The sequence below is a fragment of the Wolffia australiana genome, chromosome 1, assembly GCF_029677425.1.
Source record: "Wolffia australiana isolate 7733 chromosome 1, ASM2967742v1".
NCBI lineage: Eukaryota > Viridiplantae > Streptophyta > Magnoliopsida > Alismatales > Araceae > Wolffia > Wolffia australiana.
Window position 1 is genome coordinate 25,872,230 of NC_135835.1, and position 23,867 is coordinate 25,896,096.

At 37.6% G+C, this 23,867-nt stretch overlaps 2 protein-coding genes across 3 annotated transcripts; both read right to left on the reverse strand.

Moving 5' to 3' along the window:
• Positions 1-7,252: 7,252 nt before the first annotated feature.
• On the reverse strand, positions 7,253-13,109 carry LOC144712527 (uncharacterized). The gene is made up of 5 exons (XM_078586837.1): positions 12,702-13,109; positions 10,385-10,494; positions 9,940-10,311; positions 7,610-8,300; positions 7,253-7,492 (listed from the first exon to the last, which is right to left on the reverse strand). Exons 1-5 carry the CDS (start codon positions 12,964-12,966, stop codon positions 7,422-7,424), a joined length of 1,509 nt encoding a protein of 502 aa, XP_078442963.1. The 5' UTR covers positions 12,967-13,109; the 3' UTR covers positions 7,253-7,421.
• Positions 13,110-16,553: 3,444 nt separating this feature from the next.
• LOC144712536 (serine decarboxylase 1-like) lies at positions 16,554-22,765 on the reverse strand. Of its 2 annotated transcripts, none has more exons than XM_078586842.1 (6): positions 22,413-22,764; positions 20,807-21,038; positions 19,462-19,655; positions 19,256-19,389; positions 18,211-18,773; positions 16,554-16,793 (listed from the first exon to the last, which is right to left on the reverse strand). In XM_078586842.1, the coding sequence occupies exons 1-6, from the start codon at positions 22,708-22,710 to the stop codon at positions 16,790-16,792; spliced, it is 1,425 nt and encodes a 474-aa protein (XP_078442968.1). In that variant the 5' UTR covers positions 22,711-22,764; the 3' UTR covers positions 16,554-16,789. The 2 variants fall into 2 exon arrangements, with proteins under 2 accessions (XP_078442968.1, XP_078442967.1); XM_078586841.1 differs by lacking the exon at positions 16,554-16,793 and adding an exon at positions 17,512-17,789 and having other exon boundaries at positions 22,413-22,765.
• Between the last annotated feature and the right edge of the window lie 1,102 nt (positions 22,766-23,867).

Genomic DNA, 23,867 nt, shown 5'->3' on the forward strand with positions numbered 1-23,867 from the left:
GGACCACTTACACAACCATGACGTAAATCAACCTGATTGACAGTTCGGTATAATACCATTCAGGGGATTCGTATAGATCAATTCAGTGAACTCTTTCAACTAAAAAGTACCCACTATCTATCCTTAGTGTCTTTACACTAATGGCTACGGGAACGGCCATACTCACCATATGAGTGAGGCTAAATAGTGTTATTCTATCCGGATACTTTGATCTCCTTCTCTTGTTTCCTTCGAATATGAATATTTGGAACACATGCTTAAATACTAGTTCTCTCCGTATTACAATCCCATCTTAATTCACTTAGTACGATCATATATTCATGGACTTCATTATAAGCATCACATATGCACTATAATGAATATGTTCTATTAATGAACATGGAACGAGACATGGACTGTGTGATTGGCTTGTCTACCACATATATTTCCATCATTGAGTATATCCACCAATGTCTATAGATCATATGTGTGTATTCCTCTAAGCCAATGTATCAATCAAGTTAATAACCCTTATGGCCTAATAACAAAAATGTCTAACTTTATTTTTATCATGCAATACTGCTTATTATTCAACAAGCACTTCCATTAGTCAACTTATTCTCTAAGCTTATTAATTTACAATATCGGAAAATTGATTAATTAACTATGTATATACTAATCTCAGTCCATAGGTTAAGTTTCCACCCTTGGAGTGTCAAGCTACACCTCTTTCTTCAGATAATATAAAGTGTTCAATGAGCCTTTACTTCCATTCATGTATAACCCTTCGCTCATTTGTGACTCACAAATGATTGTCTATCATGACCTGTCATTGGAGCCTGTACTATGCAAAACGGGGATCATTGAAGTACATGTTCTCTAGTACATCCGCTACCCTGGCCAGGAGTTAAATGCATCTTCTCCCTCAAGTAAATCACCTCCAACCCAAATGGTAGATGATAAGTCGAAAATAGGGGTAAAAACTTTGCAATTTTTAGCCCTTGTCGTTGTGGATTTTGGCTTATGCAATAAAATTTATAAGAACTCCACTTAGACGTATAGTGATAAGTACGAGTGTCTTCCAAGGGAAGCTAGTAAGGAATTCGATTTGGTGATTGTATTGGTCGTTTCACTCTGATTAAACTGAATTTGATATTCAATGAGGATCAAGTCACCCTAATTAGATGAGAATTTAGAAAGGGGGGTAGAAGAGTTGAGATGAATAGAAGAAATATGGAGCTCTAAATTGGCTTCTTTGATCCTAATAAAAGGATCCAAGAGGTCAATTAGAGAGGTTAAAAGGGAATGTTTAATTTGAGTTTGGTTTGTTTTTGCAACTTTGATAATTCAGAACTGAAATGGGGGTAATTTAATCTCCTAAGAATTTAAACTAATTTTTTTTTAGAGTTTTTCTTTGGAATGCAGTTGAATGCTTAGTTGAATCCCTCAAATTCTCCTCTCAATCCTAATCAGGGCTTGTACATGCCGCTCAAGCCAAGCGATTTAGAATTTCAGATCAAAACCAAGAAGAAGAAACAAGAAATTGAACTAATCTCATTCAAAATGCACAAATCCTAATACAATCAAGGAAAAAGTACCAGATAACTTGATCTAGGGTGGGACTCCTCTCTGTCTTGCAGCTGTGATAGAGAACCATCAAGAATGAGCTCCCCCTCTCGAAATTTAGCTTTTATACTTAGGTTATATGGTAAAAATCACCATTTTACCCCCATTTAGTACTTAATATTTATCTATCAATGTAAGCTGGATCTGAATGATCCAACCGTACAGATAGAAAGAGGGGATTAAGACGAACAAATCCATAAAAAATCATCTCAATCGGACTTCAGGATCAAAAGTTATTAATAAATCAATTTTAAACCAATTTAATCCATTGGATTTAAAATTGATTTATTTATTAATTTCGTTTTTAAACACGCAATGACGTGTCGTTCTCTCATTGGCTGGCGCATTTTGAATCCTCCTTTTTGCAGAAAAGTCCTTAAAAAGTCTGGAATTACTTTTAGATGCCGCCCAAAAGTAATTGCTTATATGCCCCTGGCGCACTCTCTCTCCTCCGATCTCTCCTAAAAACATTAAAAATATATATTAAAAATTGCAATAAAACCCTGTAAAATTTTAAATTGGATCTTTACGCCTGCAATGGCGACCGAGAGCTGTTTTCAGGGTCTTTTTGCAACAAAAGTTTGCAAAAAGGCCCTTGAAAGTTTGAAAATAATAAAAATACTTCTTTTTCTATTATAAATATACTTTTTCCTTGAAATAAATACATTTCCTCTTCAAATAAATCTCAGAAAAATCCTTAAAATCGGTAAAAAATTCCAGAAAATTCTAGAAAATTCACTGATTCATTCCCATGCTGATAAATGTCGAAATAAAATATTAAATATGCCATTTTCATTCAAAAATAATTATTTTAAGCCTCAATAAATCCTTTAAAATTCATAGAATTAACAGAAAATTAGGGAAAAATCAGAAATCACTAGAAAACACTATTTTCATGTAAATATATGATAACAACCCCATTTTAAGCTCTTTAAATGCATAAAATCATGCTAATAACATGAAATAAAGATAGAAATTAGGGTGTTATCAATAGACAATCCAATCTTAACTGATATATCACCTTTGTGTAGTTCTTGCTATATGAAAGCAAAGACAAATTTGAATCATGAAATTAGGGACTTGAATGCCATTGTCAAAACATAATTATATTTGGTGTCTTAAATCATAGGAAAACTTATTTAACCATGACATGAATCAATTTTTTTTCCATTCTGGTATAGTGCCATTCAGAAATTCATACAGATCAATTCAATGTGCTCTTTCCCCTAAATACACCCACTGTCTAACAATAGTGTCTCAACACTAATGGCCACATATTATAAAAATAACCATATAAGTAAGGTCAAATACTGATATTCTTTATGGATAGTTTTATGTCCATCTTGAGTATCCATCAAATACAAATATCTGGGATTCATGTTTAAATACTACTGATCTATATATTATGATCACATCATATGTAACTTTCTCATTTCATGCAATCAAAAAATTTATCATCATAAATATCACAGAAGAGCAATAGAGAATATGTATTAATTTAAATTAAGTGAAAAATGACATGGAAGTGTGATTAGCTTAACGACCACATCATATCCATCAATAATCACCTTCATGGATTTGTTGATGCATCCTAGTGATTTATCAATTGCATCTCTAGAATGAATTTAACTTTTAAAATTTCCCATTAAGGAAAATAGCATCGTGATTTCATACTCACTGACAAAATAGCATCGTGAACAAGAAAATAGCATCATGATTTCCTACTCACCGACAAAAGCATAATTCTGAATGTTATAATACCAAAGGCGCAGGTTTACAAGTGGTACAAAAGGATTATACACTCTCTTTCATGATGAGAAACTATGATCCCAGGCTGGTGCAATGGATTCCACACCTGCTCCTTGCTCCTTTCAAATGTAACTTCGCTCTGTCTCATGTGGTCATAAATTTAGCAGAGAAGAAGAACAAAGTAGGCTCTGGTGATAAAAATTGAGGTGAATCAGGGTCACAAAAATTCTAATCAGTTAAACATTCCATTAGAAAGTTTGGTCTTTACTCTTTTGTGTGGTATTCATTTTTGTGTCTGTATCAACTGACAATTTGAAATATCACAACCGAAAAACATAATATATTTGGTAGAATGGTAGAATTATCCATTTTTAGAAATAAAATAGAAGCTGTCTTTTGGACCTTTCCTTAGAATTATCACCATCCTTTTGTTGTGTGACTCTGTGGTGTATATGATTCAAGCACCTTTGGGACTTAAGGTTTTTGTTGTTGGTAAATGTTATGACTTAAATGCTAAACAATTGACCCTGGTTTGATGGGCATTCGTGATATGCTGCTGAACCTTTTCCAACTTCAACGGTCGAGTAGGATTCTAAAATGGGTCTGAATCAGTCCATTCCCATCCATTCTTGTAACTGTCACCTGTTCCACCTTTGAATGGTGTGAGTTGTAAGGGTGAAGGAAAGGCTGGCACCACCTTGGTCGTTTATAGGAATGAAGAGACAACTTAACCTGAGTTTCAGTTAAGATATGGTCCAGCTTTATTTTTGTGGGTGAGAAGGAATCACAATATTATTTTCTTTTTCCTATATGGGCCCTTTCAAAATTGAAATCATTCAGCCAGAAAATATCCCATATGGACCCGTTTAGCTCCAGGCATTCTCACAAGGCATAATATGTGTATATATAGTAGTTAACGTAATAAAAACCTTATAATCATGTAATATTTCAATATTACCAACCATGGAATATAGAAATCACACTCAAATACACAGCATCATGTAGAATGTGTTACTAAGTACTATGTAAAAATTGGATTGCTACAAAAAGGGCTTTATTTGATTTAGTGATAGTGAGAGATAAGCCTACATTGTTACTGCGGTTTGATTTCCTTAGTTAAGTAAGAAGTTATGTGCTAAACTTCTTTTGAGATTTTTTTTATCAAGAGATAATGTTCAAACCTTAACACAATGAGGGGAGGTAAGAAAATATACAAGTAAAATGGATTTCTGTCAGAGAAATTTAAAAGTATAATATGTATACATTTATCTTATTTGACAGATGTGTTCTACTAGTTTTCAAGTATTAGCAGTGTCAGTAGGGATATAATAAATTTAGGTCTCTGCCCTTATTTGAGAGAACTAGATTAATATGTAAAAATAAGTTCAATAAATTTTGAAAGGCTGAAGATATAGAAAGATTGAAAATATTTTCCAAGAAGAAGTATAGATTTGGGAATTAAAAAATTGAAATTGAATTTATTCAATCTAATCCAGGATATTTGTAGGTTTGTTTTTTATATATGTTTTATTAAATCACATGTATAACAAAATTTTCATTTTGAGATAGTGAGATTTAATAAGCACATAAATTATCAATACTCTGAAAATATGGAGCGTTCTCATTAAAAAAATGAAAATATGGAGTGACATCTGATTTAAAACTATCGGCAAAGTATACTTATGGATTTTGAGCAAGTTTAAAGAAAGAGATAAGAAAACAATATATTCATGACATGATATTGGGATTAAAGATATGAATAATAAATTACAGAAAGTGATATTGAGAAAGTTATAGCTCGAGCTGTAATTGAGATAGAGAAGAACAGAGTGTGAGTGAAATAAGACTGAATTGAGATTGTATGTAGCGGCAAAAAGTAAAAAAATATTTGGATAATTCGATCAGATATTTTTGAAATAGATTTTAATTTGAGAATTTTTTTTGAGAGAGATAAAGAGATCGTGAGAGGTTAAAAGATCTTGATTGACCTGAATTGAAGAATAATTTTGGAGAAGTGGATTGAAGTGGAAAATGTACTAACTGAACTATCTCAATCACATACAATCTCACCCTCTATAACTGACTGAGAAGCAGAAGAGACTAGAAGAGTTTTTTTAACTTATTCTAGTATTTCTAAACAGATAACAAAATTCGAAGAACAGGTTCAAAATTCTAGTATTTCTAAATAGACGAACATAAAAAAGCTCCATAGAAGTGGAGCATCCAAGGCCAGCATTTGTGGTAAAAATAGGGGAAAATATTGCCTTCAGCTTGCTCTGGAAGCCTAGGTGGGATTTGCTAGGAGATGAATATTCATTGGTGAAACAATATGCCATGAATGCATTGAATATTTATAATTTGTATTTTTCTCTTACTCATAAGCTATGAATGCCTTGAATATTTATATAGACAAAGTGACAGTAAGACTCTGGGAAAAAATTCTACATAGCACAGAAAATAGGAATAACCTCAACTCCGATGAACAATGTCATTCCATCTCTTTCGCATCATTTCTATGATGATTTTTTTTTATGATATCATATGAACATATAGAAGATATTCATATAGGATCTAAGCCCTTATTTCTTACTTGAAATTTTAAAACACCTAAACGCTTAGGTTTTCCCACAAACAGTTTTAACCTGGCCATGGCACAAGCTCCATCAACTAGTAGTCTCAACAATGGCAACATTTTGTAGGCATTATATAAAAAAATCATACCCTAACATAAGAAAAGCCATAAGATTAGAATCGTGGTGGCCAGATCAGAAGGCTTAGGACATTCAAAACATCTGATCAATGGTTCAGTCTACTCCAAATATCAATCCAGTGCCGTATTCTCACCTTTTTATTTTAAAAGCTATGCCATGAAATAAATAATACATTGGCGCTCTATGGTTTCAATAAAATAGTAGGATTAGAAGATCTTGAAAGAAGGTAAACTAAAAGTGAGTAAGGCTCAATCTCATTTCTTTATTTCACCCAGAGATCAGGGCAAATCTCTGATAAATTGGATCCAGAGTGAAGATAGACAAATTTAAACAAGTCTAGCACTTTTTAATGATGTTTTCCTCTGCTTGTCATAAGATCATAGGCTTACTTCAGGAAATAAATTGGTCCACGACTGCCATGCAAATTGAATCTTACTACAACGCAATGATTTCAAGAAGGTAAACTTAAGATGGATGAGCTTTAATCTCATCATATTATCACCACAGAAATCCAGTAAGATCTCTTAGAATCTAGATGCAAATGAAAATACCCAAATTGAAAAATGTCTCCATCTTGTGGTTATCTTTCTCTGTGTCTATATTTTTCTAGGTTCCATTCAAGAGTTCCTTCATCATCGCTGTCGAAAAATATTGAACCTTAAACAGATAAATTTCTTAGGTCAAACGCTTTATTTTGGTTCCCAATCGGAGTAAATCTGTAGATTTTGATTTAATAATTTTTCTAAGAACCTTAAGAATAAGTCTATCATTGCTAGCCTGACATAACAAGAATCAGTTCGTCACAAATAGTTAAAATTCATTCTAGATTTAACTAAACACTCACACGATGCTTTCCTCGTGTTCTTGGTTTACTTAAATTGTACCTTCTTACCTGTTTTTCTAATGACTAAAAAAGTCAGGCCACAGCTCCATCCCTGAGCCCCCCCACAAGCTTCCATATTTGCCCAGGTATGAAGATAATAACTGCAAAAGCATTGACTATGGAGGAGTACCTTTAGTCATCTATTTTCTAGCTATTTTTCCACACTCAATCCAAACCCAACATCCCACCCATTTTGAATGTTTCCATGCTCATTTTGAACATAAGTTTTCTTCCCTCGTGTTCATTTTTCCAATTGGGCAAACTAATAACAAAGAAAAATAAGGTACTGGTCCCCACCCATGGCTTATTTCCTAACCCCAACATATATACAAAACAAGGACTTTGAGATACAGGAGGAATCTGACTTATCTGAATAAAGTTGAGGCCGGCGACTAAGTTGGAGATCGCCAGCCATTGGAGGTGAAAAATACAGAGGAACAAAGGAAGAGAAGCCTTTGCTTCCCATTCCCTCTTCATAAGAACAAGAACAAGGAAAGCGCAGACACAAAGGCTGAGAGAACAAAATTGAGCTGAGCTGCGGTACCTGTAAAAACAAAACAGATGATTTAACTGATGAGAGAGATCAAATCATGGAAGATGAAAGAATAAAACTTAGGGGGAAAAGTTTGACATTGATGACAAAGGAAAGAAGAATACTCACCTGAAGATGGCCTTTTATCCAGAGATTTTGCAGGAAATGAGCCATCAGGGGGATGAACTTGAGAGATGATTACATATGGAACAGGAGAAGATGAAGGTGAAGAGAGGGGAGGAAGGGAATCTACCATGGGCCCATTACCAGTTTTGGGCTTCTTTGAAGGCCCAGATAGATGGCTGGTTGGAGCCAGAGCTGCCCTCCCCTTTGGAGAAGGAGCAGGTGCAGGAGATGGAAGATAACTGGGTTGTTGCTGATGGTGGGGGTGATGGTGGCGGCTCTGTCCCACATCATGGTCATGTTGGCCACGACGATGGTGTTGGCGATGATGATGATGATGATGATGATGGACACGATGATGGCGGTCATGATGATGGCGGTCATGATGATGGCGACGATGGTGATGGTGATGAGGATGATGATGATGAAGGTTGGTTGGACTGGGTTGGGGGGGAGTTGGGGGACATGAGCTATTGATGGTGTGTCGGAAAAACGCGGAGAGGCGAATTTGCTTCACCCGGCCAAACACGGTGTGATTGAGGCCAAGGTTCCTCTCAGGGTTTATGGATTCAGCTAATTCCTTCAGTCTTGATTTGGAAGGAGGATGGTTGCCAACTGCCAGAAGGATTGACGTCTGCACGACTGTTGGAGGGCTCATAGTTGATCCGAGTGCATTTGTCAATATGAAATACAAATTCTGCAGGTGAATTCAGAAATAGATATTTATCAGGTGTTCTGAAAAGCGCATTCACTTTAGTTTTGTGTGTTCTTACACAGTTTCAAACAAAAGTGTTCCAAAATACTATTCACCAAGGCCCCGATATTACGAAATAGAAAATGGACAAAACAAGTAGGGAAGTGAGAATCAGTGAAAACAAAAAAATTAAAATTTTGTACAGTTGATCCTAAGACATTAAAATGAAATTTCCTTCAAACATATAATTTCCAATGATTTTGAATTTTTTTGGGGTAATGTCCAAACAAAATAATCAAAAGATGTTAGAATAATCAAAAGAAAATTTTCAACCAAAATAAAAAAACAATGAACTGAAAAGTTGATTGTGTCAGGAATATTTTCATAAAACGACCTGAAATCTCGAAAAAAAATTCCCCAGAGATTTTGTGAAGTTTCGAGAAATGTGCACCAAAATATAAATATTTGAAACAAAAAATTTTCGAGAGTTTGTTCCTCAAATGGTAAAGCGAAATATCTTTAAAATGCTCCTGACGGGAAAACAGAAAATGAATCCAAAGAAATTTCCTAAAGATTGGAAATTATCTAGATATGTGCACGGAAACAAGAGCCAACCAAACAAAAGTTTTCAAAAAAACCTTCAAGAGTTTTTCTTAGAATATTACAACGACAGACCGTTCAAACATTCTTAACATAGAAACAGCAAATCAATGACTGAATTTTTCTAAATATTTTGAAATCTTCTGGATATATGTAAAATATATATATGTAAAGCCTGGTATTTACAGGCCTGAAAAAAGTCCATGTGGTATTGGGCCAGCAAGCCCATTACCCTATCTGTTCAGATAGCAGATCGGGTAAGTAACGGCTAGTAAAACTAGCCGTTATAGGTAAGGCTATTTAAATCTACTCATATCGCATAAGTGAAATTGATGTTTTTTGGCTTACATTCTTCTTACTCAATCTCTAAGTCTCCTCTCCTCCAAGAGATGAGTACATTCGACAATATGCATGGAAATAAGAGTCAACCAAACGAAGATTCAAAAATATTCAAGAGTTGTTCCTAGAAGAGTAAAATAAAATGTCTAAAAAACATAAATATTGAAAATTTTACGAACAAGTGCACGGAAGTTAGATCTCAATCAAACGCAAATTTCCAAAGATTCTACAGACTTGTTCCTGAAGTATTAATCAAATGGCCCTTCATATTCGAAAAAGAATAGGAAATAAAATTTTCAAAGATTTTGAAACTATTATAAAAACTTTTCTTGAAAAAAAATTGAAACAGCAGATATATTTCTAGAAGGACGGAGAAAAAGGGTAATTGACTGGCTTCTTTGCTGATGAGATAATCAATTAACGGGATTGAGCGATTAAAAAATCAAAAATAAAAGAATTTGACCAATGAACTTTATATCAAAGAATAAATCTGAACTCAATATCAATCATCTCTCATTTCCCATCCGAATAAAATACTGAAAACATACAGTTAGTGAGTTTTCCTTTTTCTTCCTCGTAAAGGTGAATGCATAAAATTTGGGTCAGTTGAAGGTGAGACTTCAAGACAAATGAAGAAACAGAAGCAATAGAAGAACAGAAAATGAAGAACCTGGAGATCAACAGGAGGGTATGAGAAAAAAACCTCAAAATCAGTAAGATGTAGCCCAGACGAAAGCTGATTCTTCAACTCGCCCATCTTTCCATAAACTTGATTAATGGAAAAATTAAGCGTGAAATTAAAAAGCATGCGTGGCTCCTCAAGTGGAAATCCCCCTTGCGGAGGGACAACGGCAATCCCTCCCGGAAATTCTAACACCTGGAAAAATAATGGGTTCCCGAACAACGACCGAGTCAACCAAAGCGTTGACTGCTCAGTGAACAGCGCAACAAAGGTTGACCTCAGGATGCTGAGCCCAACAGAGGATATGTTTGAATTCCGAGGGTATGGCCAAATCCCAAAAACGACATTTGTCCAATTTGATGCCGCCAAGGGGTCCAAAGAAATTATGTTCACCTGGAGAAGAAAAATAATAAATAAACACTTGTATGATGATCAGGAACAAACGAAATGTACTCATTTGAGTTACCGAAGAATTAGGGACACCGATCTCTTCAAATATATCATGCCGAAGCTGAGATACATTTGCTTCCAGCAGTGAACGAGGCCTTTGGAGCTGAAAACTCGCCACTATGTCAGCTGCAAAACAATTAATCTTCAGAATCCAGCAGATTTTTTTCGTATATGCCATATTTTCAAGTACAATCAATCATACCGTTCTCTGTTTTAGCATATCAGGACACGAATAATAAACAGTTATATTTTCGAGACAGAACATATACAAAACAAGCAAATAAAAGTTACTTTCGGACGTAGTTCAATCAAATGTATTACAATAAGAAATAAAACCAAAAAAAATTACACATAAGTGACTTAACAGAGTGAAACAAATTTTTTTCTGGAAATATTCAAAGATACCATCCACAATGAAGATGTACAAGGGAAAGAAACCAATACTCGTCTATTAAAACTACAACATTCTGTATCTTAGAGAAAATCAAAAGCAGATAATGATCCAAAATCCCCCACACTGAACCAGCACAGAAAAGGAGAAAATCTCAAAGAGGATTATTTCCAAAGGTTATAAGAGTAAAAGAAACTGAAAGATTCAAAGATCTCCTCTACAATGAATAAGTAAAAGATCAAAAAGATTCGCTACAAAAAGCTATCACATTACAAAATGCCTAGAAAATTAAATACAGACAATAAACCAAATACCCCACATCAAGCACCCACAAATAAAAAACAGGAAATTCACAACCAAAAAGCATAACAAATGTGAAGCAGAAGGGACGTTAGAAAATGGAAAAGAAACTAGAAAACTTCAAAGTGGCCATCTACAACAACGAAGTAAAAGCCCAAAAAAACAACCACATTGAAAATCCGCCGAGAAAATCAAGTGCAGATGATAAATTAAAAATGCCCCCAATTAAACACCCAAAAACAGAAAATCTCAAAGATAATATTTTTTTCTTCGGAGGACAGTAAATGGAAAAGAAATAGCAAAATCAAACGCAGAGACCAAACCAAAATCCTAGACATTAAACAACCACAACTAAATAAGAAAAGAGGAAGTCAATTATCATGAAACTCATTGAACAACCACAAACACAAAGGTGGAAATGTCAAAGATAATTTTGTTCTTTTGGAGGAAAGTAAATGGAAAAGAAACTGCAAAACAAATGCAGCAAACAAACACAAATCCCCTACATTAAACACCCACAAACAAACAAAAGAAGAGAGAAAATCAGGAACCATGAAACACCCACAAACAAACAAAAGAAGAGAGAAAATCAGGAACCATGAAACACCCACAAACAAACAAAAGAAGAGAGAAAATCAGGAACCATGAAACACCCACAAACAAACAAAAGAAGAGAGAAAATCAGAAACCATGAAACATCCACAAACCCAAAAAGAGAAAATCTAAAAAATAATATTGTTCCCTCGGAGAACAGCAAATGTGAAAGAAGTAGCGACATCCCAAAGGCAGTAGACAAACCAAAATCCCCCACATTTAAAACCCACAAACAAACAAAAAAATGAAAAGTTAAAAAATAAAGAGGAATAAAACACCCACAGACCCAAAAGAGAGAAAAACTCAAAGATAATTTTCCCTTCTGCTGAGAACAGCAAATGCGATAGAAACTGCAACATCAACAACGCAGTAAACAAAACCCAAAACGCCCACATTCAAAACCCACAAACAAATAAATTAAAATTTCAAAAAATCCAGAGCAATGAAACACCCACAGACCCAAAAGAGAAATCTCAAAAATAATTTTCCTTCTGCGGAGAACAGCACATGAGATAGAAACAGCGAAATCTAAAGCGCACTAAACATACCAAAATCCCCCCACATTCAAAACCCACAAAGAAACAAAAAATTAGAAGTTAAAAAAGCAAGAGCAGCGAAGCACACACAAACCCACAGAGAAAATCTGGGAGACAGTAAACAAACAAAAAAAATTAAAAATTCAAAAAAGAAGAACCAGGAAACGCATTAAACAAATCTCCAACCGAAAAGAGAAAATCCAAAAAATAACAATGTTCCCTCGAAAACAGCAAATGTGAAAGAAACTGCAAAATCCTAAACGCAGTAAACATACCAAAATCCCCCCACATTCAAAAAAAATTCAAAATGAGGAACCTGGAGACGCATTAAAAAAATCTCCAACCCAAAAAGAAAAATCCAAAAAAAAATCACGCTCCCACGAAGAACAGCAAATGTGATAAATAATGTCGTCCCAAAATCTCCCCACATTCAAAACCCACAGACAAAAAACCAATAACAATCCAAAAAAAACTATAAAAAAAAACACAATAACCAAATCTCGAATCCTTACATCCCCCCCGATCATGCCGGCGCCCCCGATGCGGCCCCCCATTGAAGGACGGCAAGCCAAACCCGGCAGACAAGATCACAGCAAAGCCCAGGAGCAGAGCTGCAACGCATCTACCGTTGATTCTTCTCCCGATCCGAGCCCTCCCCCACCCTATTATAGAACAAGCGCGCCTCTCCTGCCCCCTCCTGCCCTCCTCCCCTCCCAAACTGGCAGAAGGGGGCCGCTCTCTCTCCGCCTTCCCCATTTCCCCACCTTCAATCCCCATTCCCCTCCGCCACCTCCTCCATCTCTAGAGAGAGAAAGGCGCCGCCTAGGAGAGAGACTGGCACAGCGCAGGAGAGAGAGAGAGAGAGAGAGAGTAGAGAGGAGAGAGAAACTAGAGAGAGAAGCGAGGGAGAGAGAATGACAGTGAGGAAATGGGATTCGCTCTTGAAGTAGACGGAGAAAATGACCTTTGCTTGTCGGTGTTGACTCGGCGGTAATGTTACCGCCGCGGTGCCCGCACCGCTCAGAATTTATTTTTTTTACTTTTTTATTATTCTGTTTTTTATTTTGTTTTTTTATTGTGTTTTTTATTTTGTTATTTGGTTTTAAAGTTTAATGGCCCTGAAAATAGGAAATTGGAGGTTTAGGATGACTAGCAGAAATTATATTAAACATAAATGTTTATTGATTGTTGGTGCCAGAACTACCCCCCCCCCCCAATTATTCTCATAGATTTTTTTATTGATTTTAACATTGAATTGCCCTAAAAAAAATAAAATAAAAAACACAATAATAAAATGGGATTTGCTCTTGAAGTAGACAGAGAAAATGACCTTCCCTTGTCAGTGTTGACTCGGCGGTAACATTACCGCCGCGGCGTCCACACCGCTCGGAATTTATTTTTTTATTTTGTTTTTATTGTGTTTTTTCATTTTGTTATTTGATTTTAGAGTTTACTGGCCCTAAAAATAGGAAATGGGAGGTTTATAATGACTAACAGAAATTATATTAAATATAAATGTTTATTTATTATTGGGCCCAGAAACTACCCCCCAATTATTCTCATAGATTTTGTTTCATTGATTTTAACATAAAAGTGCCCTAAAAAATTAGAGAGAGAAACTAGAGAGAGAAGTGGGGGAGAGAGAATGACAATGAGGAAATGGGATTTGCTCTTGAAGTAGACAGAGAAAATGACCTTGGCTTGTCAGTGTTGACTCGGCGGTAACAGTGCCCGCACCGAAGTGGGGGAGAGAAAATGACCGCAGTGCCCGCACCGCTCAGAATTTATTTTTTGACTTTTTTATTTTGTTTTTTTGTTTTCTTATTTTATTTTTTTTTGCTTTATTATTTTTTTTTTGCTTTATTTTTTGTTTTATTTTTTTTTATTTTTTATTTTGTTTTATTAGTTTGTTTTTTTTTTTTTTTCTTATTTTGTTTTTTATTTTGTATATATATATATTTTTTTGATTTTTGATTTTAATGGCCCTGAAAATAGAAAACTGGAGGTTTTGAGTGAGTAAGAGATTCGGATTGATATTAATTATATTAAACATAAGTGTTTATTGATTGTTGGTGCCAGAACCAGCCCCCAATTATTCTCATAGACTTTTTTATTGATTTTAACATCTAATTGCCCTCAAAGAAAGAAACTCAGGTGGCACAGAACACTAGCGCTACAACTGTTCCTGATTAATATTTTAGTCTCTGGTTTCTAATTTTTAAGGTTTAAATGCCCTGAAAATAGGAAATTTGAGGTTTTGATTTACTTATTTTGATTGATATTTAATTGTATTGAATATAAATGTTCATTAGTCCCCCCCCCCCAAAATTAATGTAATACATTCTGGTTTCTGATTTTAACATTTAATAACCCTGAAAAAAAGAAATTGATCACGGGCTTTGATTGACATTTAATCATAATAAATATAAATTTTCATTGCATGTTAGTGCCAGAACCTCCACCAATTAATCTTATAGACTGTTGTCTGATTTGAAAATTGAATAGCCCTCAAATTTCAGACTGTTGTCTGAAATTTGATTTTTTATTTATGCACAGACTTTGATTGATATTTAGTTATATTGAATGTAAATGTTCATTGCCTGTTATTGCCATAACCGTGGTCAATTAATATTCTAAATCTTGTTTTCTGGTGTTAACATTTAAAACACCAGAAAATAGGAAATTGATATTTTGTTTGCTCTCAGACTTTGATTGATAGATAATCATAATAAGTAGTAATATTCATCGTCAGTTACTGCCGGAACCATCCCCGGTTAGTCTAATAAATTGGGTTTATGATTTTAACATTAAATACCTCTGATAATAGGAAATTGAGGCTTTATTCAGTCACGACCTTTGGTTGATACTTAATTATATTAAATATAAATGTTCATAGCCCGTTAGTGCCAGAACCGCCCCCAATTATAGATTTTGTTTTCTGATTTTAACATTAAATTGCCCTCAAAATAAGAACTTGAGGTTTTATTTGTTCTCAGACTTCGATTTTTATTTGATCATAATAAATATAAAAGTTTTTTGGTGTTGCCTTGCCATTAAATTTAACGGTTAGTGCCAGAACAGCACCCAATTAATCTTCTAATTTTTCTCTGATTTCAATATTTAATAGCCCTCAATATGGAAATTGAGGTTTTATTTACTGTGTCTTCACCTTAAAAGCGAACGGTTAGTGCCAGAACTGTCCCCAATTAGTCTTATAAATATTTTTCTGAATTTATCATTTAATTCCCCTGAAAAAAAGAACTTGATGTTTTATTTACTCGCAGACTTCTATTGTTATTTAATTATAGCATAAATAAATATTCATCGTTATTGACTTGTCAGTACATTCACCGGTGAGTACAGGAACCGCCCCAAATTAATCTTATAAACTTTGTTTTCTGCTTTTTATTTAATACCCCTAAAAAAGGAAATCGAGGTTTTATTTACTCGCTGACTCCGTTTGTTGTTTAGTTACCATAAATGTAAATATTGACTGGTGTTGACATGTGAGTGCAAGTGGAGGCTAATCTTAGAAACTTTTTTTTCTGTTTTTTATATCAAATGACTCTGAATAAATGAAATCAAGGTTTTATTTACTTACAAACTTTGACTGTTCTTTAATCATTATAAATATAAATATTCATTGATGTTGACATTTGAGTGCAAAAGCCGTGCTGGGTGGTGCCAGAACCGTACCAAATTAATCTCATAAATTACTTACTAATTTTAACATTTAAAACCCCTAAAGAAGGAAATCGAGTTATTGACTTATAAACGTTGACAATTTGAATAGTTTTTTATATTTTTATCAATTATTAAGGAAAGGCTGGCCCAATGACCAATTAAATACATTTCTAATTCAACATTTGACAATTTGGTTAGAATTCATTACAGGGTTGGAGCATAAAACATAAAAGAATAAATGTACTAGCACAGTATGTTATACGTACTGTCTGAGCTCGGGGACCGAAATTTTTTTTAGATATTCATTTTTAATCTCTGTTTCATTCTTCCTCTTTGTCTGCAATTCTAATGTTAGTTTCATAAATAACATTTAACTTTTTTTTACCATCCCATATCTTGCAACACTGTTTCAATAATATGAAGTAATGGGGAATAAGATGCTAAAATTCGATTATATGATGCCAGCTAGAGATTCATCACATGGATTTCTACATCATCGTGATTCATTATGATGAAATAGATTCGGGCCATCGTCGTCATGAGCAGAAGAAAGGCATGTGGTTGATGATGGTAATCATCATCATTATATAATAATGATTAAAATCTATATGATGACAGAAGGACAATGATGAAATGGATTTGGAACATCGTCATGATAAGCAGAAGAAAACCAACAGACATCATAAAAGGGCAGCGATAGATCAAAATGATGATAATGGCTTATGATAATCATCATCATCATCATCATCATCATCATTATGATCACCATCATCGTAAGCACAAAAAAATAAGGTTCCGAAAGAAACATCAGGTTATGTTTACAAAATATAATCAAAATCGAAGCTCTACTCTTAAAGCAGCAGCTCCCTTCCAGCACTCGAAGGCGTCAAGCAAGGTTGGCATGTAATTCCCAGCATCAACTGCAAAACACCATAATCGACCCCATCATCATCATCATCATCGGTTTAATTCTGTCCAGAGTTTGTTTCACATCCATCATTATAAAATGGAAGTGACATATAGATAGATATACATGATCATCATGGCCATCATCATCGCATTATGATCCCCATTCAACAGACTCGAGAGTCACTCATGGTGCATCCCATTCTTGTCATTATCATCATCATCGTAGGGATAGATAGAGAAGACGTTTGACGCGATAGATTTATTTTTGAAGACACGAGTCGTGATCATCATCATCATCATCATCGACTAGATGGATAATGAAGACACGAGTGAGAGATTGATGCAAAAATGTCAGCCATCATCAACATCATCATCATAATCAAATGATGAGCACCCTCAACAAACCCATGAATCACTCACATAGCAACACATCCAACCCATCATCATCGTCATCCTTCTTCATCGCATGTTGATTGCCCTCAACATGCCCATAAATCAATCATAGTGCAATGAATTCAAGCTTTCATCATTGTCATTGTTGTCATGACAGGTAAAGATGATGATACGATGAATGGTTTGATATAAAAGATGTCAGCCATCATCACCATCATCATGATCAAATGACGATGCCCCTGCGTGACTCACAACGCAACGCATCCAGGCCATCATCATCTTCTTGATCGCATGATGATCACCCTCAACATGCCCATAAATCACTCAAATAGTTCAGGGACGCCGACGGGACGAAAATTCGTCCCGGGGACCACTGGACAGGATGGTTTTCGTCCCATGGGACGAAAAACCGTCCGTCCGGAGGTCTCGGACGGTGGACGGACGAATGTGGACGAAAAACCGCCGGATTCACATCCGACGGTTAAGATGTAGCCACGTGGCCTCGCTATGACAATTTGCATCAAAATCCCTGTATTTTTTCGAGCATGCAAACTGACTCCGCTCAGAAATAATGGTACATATGTCCATTTGGATTCTCTCTCCTCCATATTTCCCTAAAAAACATAGAAAAATCTATATCAATATATTAAAAATATCAAACGATTTTTTTTCATCCGGGACGAGGGACGGGACGGTTTGTTTCCCGGACAGGACGAAAATTTGTCCCGGGGGGACTGGACGGGACGGTTTTTGTACCGTCGGACGAAAATTCGTCCCGTCCTTCGTCCCTACACTGCATCCGGATGTCGGAATTCGTCCCGTCGCGTCCATCGTCCACGTCCGGGACGATCCGGAACTATAATCATTCAAACATGAGACACATTCTAGCCATCATCATCATCATCATCATCGCCATGCATCATGACTATGATGCATAATAAAACGAGTGACGCGCGGGAGTCTGATGCAATACATATCAGGCATCATCATCACGAAATCCGAAAGAAAACTTGGGTGAGAAAAGAGCAGGCATACCGGTGGACGGCGCAGGCGCAATTGTCGGGGCCGATGTCGGCGGCGATGCAGGGGACCTGGGCGAGACCGCCGGGAAACCAGGCGGCGCGCAGCACGAGCAGCTCATCCAAGAAGCGGTCGAGCTTCTCCACGGTGACGTTGGGCATGACGACGACGTGGGCAATGGTCCCCTGGCAGGCTAGCTGCCAGCGCCGCACGAATTCCTCGTCCTGGGGCCGCTCAAACACGACAGTGCTGCTTAGCTCGTTGAGCATGGCGCCGACGCCGGCATCTCGGAGCCTGTCGCGGAGGTAGTGGGCGTTGCGGAGGCAGCGCTGCACCTCCTTGCGGAAGCCGACGTAGCCCTTGCGGTTAAGGGTGTACCAAAGGAAGATGGGCGCGTGCCCGTTGCGGCTACCCATGATGGTTGCGTCCCGTGAGGCCAAGTACTCCACGTTGCGGGACAGCATGTTGATGTGCTCCAGGCGGGTTATTTGCACCCCGCACGGCATTGGGCACCCCACGAACTTGTGTCCCGACACGCTCACGCTCCCGATTGCCTTCTTGAACGTCACCTTCGGCGCCTGCATCATTCAAAAAAAGCTCTCAGATCTCTCTCTCTCTGACTCTCACTCTATCTCTCTCTAGATGTGTAAATGTCTTCCTTGGACCATTCTCTTAATCTCCGTGTCTCCCTCGTACACAGATCTGCCGCTTTATTCATGTATATCTCTCTCCCAACTAATCTCTTTTGATGTATAACTCTTTACATCGCTTTCTCCCAGCGCTCTATACATCTCTCTCTGTCTGTCTCTCACAACCTCTCTTTTTTCTCTCTATCTCTTTATGTACATTTATGTCCATCTCTATTTTCTCTTTCTCTGTGTCCATCCATAGATTTCTCTATCCGCGCTGACCATCCTCTATCCCCTTGTACATCATTCTGCCTCGCCGTCTCTCTCCATACTTATGTATCTCTCTTTCTCCATGTCACCATCTACATTTATACATCTCTCTATCCCCCCCCCATTCTATCTCTCTTTCTCTAAGAACAAGTGAGACTTACGCGTTTGACGAAGGGCATCATGAGCCCAAACAAGGCGCCATCACAGTGGATGTAGAACCTGTCCTTGAACCCGCTCATCTCCAGCGTCTCGATGACCATGTCCAGATCATCTACCGCGCCCTTGACCGTGGTCCCTGCACCAACCGCATAAATAAAAAATAAAAACTAAAATTAAATAAATAATTAACAAGGAAAAAAGAAGAGACCTATGTTGACGTTGATGATGGCGGGCTTGTCCTTGTTGAGGAGAAGCTTCTTCTTAAAGTCAGCGACATCGATCTCGCCCGTGACGAGGGTCTCCACCTTCACACACTCCATCCGGTACATGCGAGCAGCCTTGAAGACGGAGTAGTGGGATTCTTTCGACGCGTAGAGAACTCCCTCTGGGAAAACCTCCCTCCTGCGAGTTCATGGGAATGAGCTGATGACGCGGAAATTATCAAGATCAGGGAAAACTTGATTCAGGAGAAAAAAAAATTAAAAGAAACCCTCCAGAGGTGGAATATTCACGAGAGAGGCAGAGTGAGGATGGCTATTTGCGGTGCTATAGGCAATCTGGCTAGATCGTAATGAGATTGTGTCAGGGGAGGATGGATTCATGCTGATTTCGAAGGGTATGAAGCGTTGGGGGGATCAGTTTGGCCCTTAAAATTCTTGTTCATAACTTTTTAGTATCGGGTTGATTGCTGATCTCGGGTGAACTTTCTTTTTCATTCAAAAAAGAAAAGAAAACCCCAAGAAGATCATTGGTTTTCAGGCAGCTATGAGGAATTCCTTGAGATCTAAAAGAACAAATTTATAAAACAAGGAAACTCAGAGGAGGATCATCGGACTTTCAGGTTATTTTGAGGAACTCAAGGTTTTCAGGTTATTGTGAGGGATTTGTTGAGATCAGGAAGAACTCGTCACGCAAAACAGAAGAGAAAAAACGAAGAGGATCATCAAATGTCAGGTTATTACGATGAAGTTCTCTAAATCAGGAAGAACTTGACCAGAAAAAATTGAATACCCAGATAGGGAGACGAGGGCCTTAGGTTATTATGAGGCATTTTCAAAGATCAGGAAGAAAATGATCAGAATAAAGCCGACTAGAAACCCATGGCGATCAGGTGATTATAAGAAATTTCTCAAGATCAGGAAGAAATTGCGGTGAACATAAGAAATTTCATAAGATCAGGAAGAGCTCGATCAGACCAAACCCGAAATGTGTGCTGCAAACTTCAGGTGACTTTGAAGAATGTCTATAGATCTGGGGGAGAAAAATACCGTTCGGAACAGGTGATTTTTAGGAATTTCTCAATATCAGGAACAGGATGACCAGAAAAACTACAAAACCATTTGGCTCAGGTGCCTATCAGAAATTTCTCAGAAGCGTAAAGAACAAGAGGCAATTAAAGAAATGCCTCACGATCAGGAAGTACTCGATCAGAACAAACCCGATTAGAAAGCCATGACAATCAGTTGACTTTAAGAAATTTCTCAAGATCAGGAAAAACATGAGGTAATCCGAAGAAATTGCTCAAGAACAGGAAGAACTCGATCAGAACAAACCCGACTAGAATGCCGTGGAGGTTGCCCTCTGTTCCACAGTTGGTGATGTAGCCCCAATACTGATCCTTCTCGATTTCCCACAGCCGAGCAAACCAATCCAAAACTCCTACCTCAAACTGGCGGGAATGAACTCCATAATTGCTCTCTATGAAGGGGTCACCGAGGTTGTTAATGGAGAAGTGTTGCAGCTGAGCCAATTCCCCGTAGTCAAAGTCCAGATTGTAGGGGTACCCTGCGGATATTTGGCCAATGTTTGTCATTGATCATAGAAGAGATTAAACAGAACACGAATCTTCACATACTTTCAAGGAAAATCACTAGAAAATCGTCCAAATATACGGTAATATAAGTTCCAGGTTGTCAGATCGAAGGCTCCAGACGATGATATTGTGCCGAAGCAGATTGAAACGCTCTCGTCTCCCAAATTTAGCCACAGATCTCCAAGAAACAGAGAGTTCGAGAAAAAAAAACACAGGAAACTAAAGAATTCGTTGGTAGGCTTCCCCTGTCACTGTAGAGATCAGATAAGCAACAGACAATCATATTCCCCCAGATTCAGCCACTGATCTCCAAAAAAAAATTCAGTAAAAACAATCTTTTTTTCATGAATGAACAAGAACGCGGTGAATCGGCAAGCATTGCAGACCAGATAATTATATTTCTCCAAATTCAACCACGGATCTCCAAAAACGCGGACTTTTCAAGAAAAAAACTCAGCAAAAACAACAATTCAATAAACAAAGAAGGAGAACGTGGTGAATTGGCAGGCATAGTACGAAAAGAGTATGAATCAGGATGCAAGCATCCCCTGACACGAAAGTCGCACCGACTGGCGCCAAACTTGAAGGAAAATCAAAGCAAAGACGAAGCAGAACTCGTCTAAAAAGAAGAAAAAAAAAATCAAACGCGGAGAAAAATCAGTAAAAACATTTTTTTTTCAGGAAATAAGAAGAACACGGTGAATTGGCAGGAATTGCACACCGGACAATTATAATTCCCCAAATTCATCCACGGATCTCGCAAAAAACGGCCCTCTGTATAAAAAAAACTCAGCAAAAACAGCTATGTATTCAAGAAATAAAGAGAACGTAAGTGAATTGGCAGGCATTAACCGAAAAGAGAACGAACGAGAACTTATCCAGGAAAATCAAAGCCAAGACGAAACATAACTCATCCAAAACAAAAAAAACTAAAGCGCGGAGAAAACTACCGAGATGATGCGTCGTTCTTCCAACGGGACCGCAGCGATACCGCGCCGAAATTCAGTGAAAACAATATTTTTTAATGGAAAAGGAAGAGCACGATGAATTGGCAGGAATTGCACTCCAGACGATTATATTTCCCTAAATTCATCAACGGATCTCCAAAAAAAGTTCCTCTCAATAAATTTTTTTTTATAAAAAATTATTACTAATTCCAGAAAGAAGAAGAAAGTGGTGAATTGGCATGCATTGCACCGAAGAAAGCATAAATTCAGCGAAAAGAGTACGCACCGACTGGTGCCAAAATTTAATAGGCCGAAAACAAGAACTTATCGAGGAAAATCAAAGCAAAGAAGAAACAGAACTCATCCAAAAAAGAAAAACTCATGGGCGGAGAAAACTACCGAGATGATGCGTCGTTCTTTCAACGAGACCGCGGCGATACCGCGCCAAAACGCTGGCCATATGCGCCTCCCGATCTCCGGCCTCCTCGCCGTCCGTGTCCGGCTCCGTCACCGCAAAGCAAGAGGAATGAACGTTCCTCCCGAGCGAGATCTCCTTCTTCCCGTTCATCTCCGCCTCGATCGACCTCATTTCAACCAGATCCGCCTCCACCAGGTCGATCTCCTGCGGTAATGGCTCCGTCTTCGCGATCTCCGCCTCGCCCCCGCCCATTGGATCGGCCACGATGCTCCCCACCATCGCCCCCGAGCTCGCGGAGAACCGGCGAAGACGAAGCCGAGAAAAAGAAAAAAAAAACGAAAAAGAACTCCTTCTCTGTGTGCGATCTTTTTGAACTATTTATAATGCCGTTGCGCTGCCCACGCTGTCCGTCCGATCTTGATCGGACGGTTCAGATTGCGCCTTCTCGGGCCCACTGAGATTCAGCCCCCGGATTCGCCTCCTTAATCCCCCCCCCCTTCTCTCCTGGTTATTGTGTTTGTATCCCTATGACGTGTTGGGCTTATCCTGACTAATAAATAAGGCTGCTAACTTTGGTCTTTCTGTACATAATGATATCTTGTGTTTGTTTATTTGCCACTTGTGGTCTTTTAAATGGGCATTTTTAAATTTGGGGAGGGGGGAGAAAAATCTGAGTTTGGAGTGGTCTTGCGACTTTCACTTTTGACCCGATTCACGGCTTACGTGTCTTTTATGCCCGGTCATTCCGGATAACGCACGGAGTTGGCCGGGGCTTCTTCCTCGAGTCCAGTCATGATCACGCGCTCGACGTAAGAGCTTTACTAGTGGTCCGTTGTCCAACATTTCCCGCTTTTGCCCTTGAACTGTGTACCGTACTGAACTGAATTGATTGATAAGTATGACTGATTTATTTCGCCATGATTTAATCAGATCAAAATTTGATCCTATCTAGATTTGATCCGATCAAGTATTACAATGTGTCGACGTGGGGTGCATTCTATCAAGTGTTGATCTGATCCACTTCAACTTAGTTAATTGGCCCACTTGATCATTTTGGATAAATTAAAAAATTCAAGTCAATACAAAAAACCCCTCTCTCTACCCCTTCATCTCTAACTCTATCATCTTTAATGTTTCTATCTGCTAGTCTCTATCTTACTTTCCTCTCTGAATCTCAGCCTCTCTCATTCTCTATGTCTCGTTCAATGCCTCTATCTCAACGTTTGCTCTCAGACCTCTACACTTTTTATTACAGATAAGATGAAGTTGAACTTTGTTGGAAACATCGGATGTTATTAGGAGGTTCTAGATGTTGTGTCAGGTGGTGCAATAACACCACAAAGGGCCAGATCATATGATCAATATTGTTATAAAATAGGAGGTCAAATTGCTGGGTCAATAAAAAGGCCAATTAAGACTCCTAAGTCCACACATAA